Source organism: Primulina huaijiensis, unplaced genomic scaffold (genome assembly GCF_012295235.1).
Source record: "Primulina huaijiensis isolate GDHJ02 unplaced genomic scaffold, ASM1229523v2 scaffold208002, whole genome shotgun sequence".
NCBI lineage: Eukaryota > Viridiplantae > Streptophyta > Magnoliopsida > Lamiales > Gesneriaceae > Primulina > Primulina huaijiensis.
The window spans coordinates 442-4752 of record NW_027355093.1 but is presented as its reverse complement, the minus strand read 5'-3'; the positions used below and the strand labels follow the sequence as shown (position 1 = coordinate 4752).

At 32.6% G+C, this 4311-nt stretch overlaps 1 protein-coding gene across 1 annotated transcript; it reads right to left on the bottom strand.

Annotated features, from left to right (window-relative positions):
* Window positions 1-1583: 1583 nt before the first annotated feature.
* Window positions 1584-3696, bottom strand: LOC140966796 (sugar transport protein 1-like). Its single transcript, XM_073427058.1, has 4 exons — window positions 3504-3696; window positions 2981-3306; window positions 2287-2910; window positions 1584-2188 (listed from the first exon to the last, which is right to left on the bottom strand). The coding sequence occupies exons 1-4, from the start codon at window positions 3631-3633 to the stop codon at window positions 1700-1702; spliced, it is 1569 nt and encodes a 522-aa protein (XP_073283159.1). The 5' UTR covers window positions 3634-3696; the 3' UTR covers window positions 1584-1699.
* Window positions 3697-4311: the final 615 nt, after the last annotated feature.

Here is a 4311-nt window from a genome sequence, read left to right as displayed (position 1 = left end):
TTCTGCCGATGGAGAAATCAAATTGCAAAGAAGAATGCAGGTCGATAGCTAGTTACAATAATCTACTTACTAGAAAAAATTTTGTTTATTCTTAATTTGATTTAAATATTGGAGAAATGAAATGTTCTTGTACATACTTGCTATATGATTATTAGGTGAGAAGGGCGCAAAAGTACATTGAAATTCTCGATTCCCTAAAGCCAATGAACTCTGATATTCTAAACAAACCGAGACAGGAAAATCTTCATGAACAGAGCAAACCGGGAAATTTCGATCCTAGGAATAACTCGGAGCGAGTGGTCATAACAACAAAATGGGAAACATTTTGATTTCATATATATACCGCCTAAGGGTAAGCTGAATCAGAGTATCCAATTATGATCGAGTTTTTCCCATGACTTGTTTCTCGTGTCATATATATCATTCAGCGGACGAAAATATACCCCTTCAAAATTTACATTTGGTGCACTCCATCCACGCTATTTAGGAGATAATGCATGTGGATGGTAAGGTGGTATATATCTCGTTCCAATGTGTATATTAAAAGGGTCTATATACACTGATTTTATTTTATATAAAGAAATAAAACTAGGTCTTATAAGTTTGGGTTTGGAATTTAATTTTCTTTATTTCCATAGGTAAAATTAGATTAGATGTCCTTTCTTCTTTTCTTTTTCTTTTTTTAATGAAATAATGGCATTTATTATTATTATTATTATTAATTGAAAAGTAATGGCATATTTTATTGTTACACTTGACATCTTATAAAATAACACGTACGTGAGATAAGCGAAATCCAACTTTTTTGGAAATATTAATTTGTTCTAGAGCTAAATACCCGGGATTAAGATATTTATATAGATTTTGGGATCTTGGTATCGGTTATGATATTCGGTTGAGATTTTGTTAAAATTAAAGAAGGAAAATGAAATTAATCTATCTTTTTTACCACTGTTTTAAAACATAAAAACATTTACAAGTTGGATTTGATTAAATTATATTTTTTTTTTAAAAAAAAGACAATTTTCGAATTGCAAGATCCATTTCTTGTTTCAAAATAAAGGATTGAAAATTTTTACTAAACATTATGATCTTATCTCAACAAATTATTTTTTCATTAAATTTTGAAGTTAGAATCTATGAAGTTATAATTGCAAAATAAAAATGTTTAAAAAATAATAAATATTGTTGAATATGCATGTTTTAATGCACATTTTTTTGTGGCAGACAAACTATATTGACTCTTATATACTAATAAATTAATTGAATTAAGAAAAAAAATGTAGGCTTAAAAAAATAATTGAACGTAAATTTTAATTCGATCTACAATCTAAATTAAACGTAACACGAATAAAATAAAATTTAACAATGTCAAAATTAGATAAAATAGTTGATGAAATACCGAATTATAAACGAGTATGATCACAATTTATTAAAAACAAAGGGTAATCATTCTTTTTATTTTATAATTTATTTTTAACATAGTGATCAATATGACCAGAAATCGAAAACCTCACTAAACATCATTTTAAGTTAAATAGGTTCTAAAACGATAGTATATAAAAATTGACTAAGACGGAAAATACCAAAGCCTAATAAAAGAAATTTAATTGCAACCGAAAGTTCTCCATGCCAAATCCTAAAACTTACCTATTTAAACCAAAACTAACAAATGTTTTTTCCAAATAAAAAAATATTATCAAGGCAAGTCCTTGACAATGGTGATACCCTCGGACATCTCAACTTTAGCATCCTTATTATCATTCTCATCAGTAACAAACTTCTTCCAGCGGGGGTGAGCCTTCCATATATCGGCCATCTCCTCGATCGGAATGCCCTTTGTCTCCGGGAAGTAAATGATGATGAAACATGTCATAACAAACACAAAGAACGCGAAAAAGACGAACAACAAATACCTCAAGTGACATAGCATCATTGTGAATATTTGGGCTATGACAAATGTGAAAAACATGTTCACACAAACATTGACACTCTGTCCCGCAGATCGAACCTCGAGTGGCAAAATTTCGCTCGGCACCAGCCATCCCAACGGCCCCCAGGACCACGCAAAACCAGCTATGTATACGCAGATTGCTATAACCACCGAAGTCGCAAACGGTTTCGACAGTTCTTCAGCGGGGTGCCCGCTTAGTCCAAACTTAGTCGCAATACAATAGGTGATAATAATCTGCATCAATTTTATTTAATTATATTTTTTTAAAAAAACAAAAAATGTTACATATGATGAAAGTTTCATGAATGAAAGTTAATATAATAATAGATTACCTGACAGACAAGCATCTGTACGCCGCCTTCGATAAACAGTGCCTTCCTTCCAAAACGGTCCGCAGATAAAATGGAGACAAAGGTGGCAACAGAATTGACACCCCCGGTAGCAACAGAAGAAATCAACGAGGCGTTGTTTTCAAACCCAATAGTTTTAAACAAAACAGGAGAATAGAACATGAAAACATTCATGCCCGTGAATTGTTGGAAGAAGGGAATAAGAATAACAAACATAAGTTGAGGCCTATATTTCCTTTTAAACAGATTTATCCAAGGGTTCTTTATTTTCTTGGATTCGATGCTAGCAACCACTAAATCATTGAACTCCTCATCAACGTCATGGACTCCTCTGATTTCTCTCAACCTTGTTTTGGCTTCCTCTTTCCTATCTCGTTCAATCAGTGAGTTGGGTGTATCTGGGAGGAACAACGACCCGATTATGAAGATCAAGGCAGGTACTGCGGCGCCACCTAAACTAATACGCCACCCGTTTTTGTGTGACGCTGTGAAATAGTTCAAAGCATATGCAGCCAGGATTCCAACGGTGATGGAAAGTTGGAAGCAGATATTCAATGCCCCACGATATTTGTATGGAGCCATTTCGGACAGATATAGCGGTGCAGACTGCGACAAGGATAATGAACGGAAGATTAGTTCACGTTTTATGCATAGAATTTAATTCGAAAAACTATACCTGATTGGCGAAACCAATGCCGAAACCGAGAAGTATACGACCCCCGATGAGCATAGCGCGGTTGTGGGCAAATCCGTTGACCATAGAACCAATGAGGAAGAGGCCACCTCCTAAAAGCATGGAGAGGCGCCGCCCACAAGTCCTAGTGACCCTAGAGGCGACAATGGACGCCAGCAGGGCAGCCAAATAAAGGGATGAAGTGAAAAGTGTCAAGATTGGATCGTTGAATTTGCAATATTGATTAGTGCTTCCCACGTTCAGTTCCTCCTTCCTGTACACCTTTGGAAAGAATTTCTCCAAGAAAGTAGGCATAGATGTCACCCCACCTACACACACCAAAAAACTCCAGTAATTGTAAAAAAAAAAAAAAAAACCATACAAAAACATTTGGTATAAAATTGTTTCGTTAACATTTATTCTAAAAATGTAAACATTTAGTTTCGATGCTGAATTTGCAAGCGAAATTATTCATTTTCTGAAAGCAAATTTACTGACACACACATAATAAACAAATATGGATTACCTGAAATTCCAATATCGTAACCAAAAATCAGGCCTCCCGTTGCACCAACAAGACACGTGAGAAGAACTTTACAGGTCAGTTCGCCGGGGTAAACCTTACGACTTCCGGTGATAATTCCAGGGCCGCCCATTTTTTCTACTCACACACAAATCTTTCTGAAAACTATGGCTAAACAATGCAAATACAAATGAACGAGCCTTTTTCATTTATAAAAGATATTTCAGATAATATCGATTCCAATCTTATATCGATTTATTTAACCGAATATCTAAACATCGTAGATTTTATCTAAACATCTGTAGATTTTGGATAATACGTTTTTTTTTTATATAAAAAAAAAGGTGATGATATTTTGTTTAGATTGTGCATAAACTTTTGATTTTCTAATCTAATCTAAATGTCTACATAACTTAACTACGAAAATAATTATTAATCTAGAAAACTAATTACGCAAGCACGTAAACGTGAATAGGGTTACTACTTATTATTTATTTATTAATAACAGTATGCATAATAAATGTTAAAAATTGTACCAATTTTTTTGGTAATAATTTCTACTAAATGTTTTTAAAAAATCGCAAAAAGGTTTGGCCAAAAATTTAGTTTCATTCCCACTAATCATCATAATAAAAAAAATGTTTGAATTTAACAAATTTTGTAATGATAAGATTTGAATTTTTATAATCAACAAACTCCATCATATCCAATTTTGTTATCAAATATTTAAATTTAACTTGACAATCCAAATTTAATAATATAACTTCATTTATTTTAAAATTTTACTCAACACTTAATAAAATAATATATT

Coding starts and splice junctions, on each gene's coding strand:
- LOC140966796 (XM_073427058.1), bottom strand. CDS start 3,633: ATGGGCGGCCCTGGAATTATCACCGGAAGTCGTAAGGTTTACCCCGGC. Junction 2,911..2,980: donor GCATTGGTTTCGCCAATCAG/GTATAGTTTTTC, acceptor TCCTTGTCGCAG/TCTGCACCGCTATATCTGTC. Junction 2,189..2,286: donor TACAGATGCTTGTCTGTCAG/GTAATCTATTAT, acceptor AAATTGATGCAG/ATTATTATCACCTATTGTAT.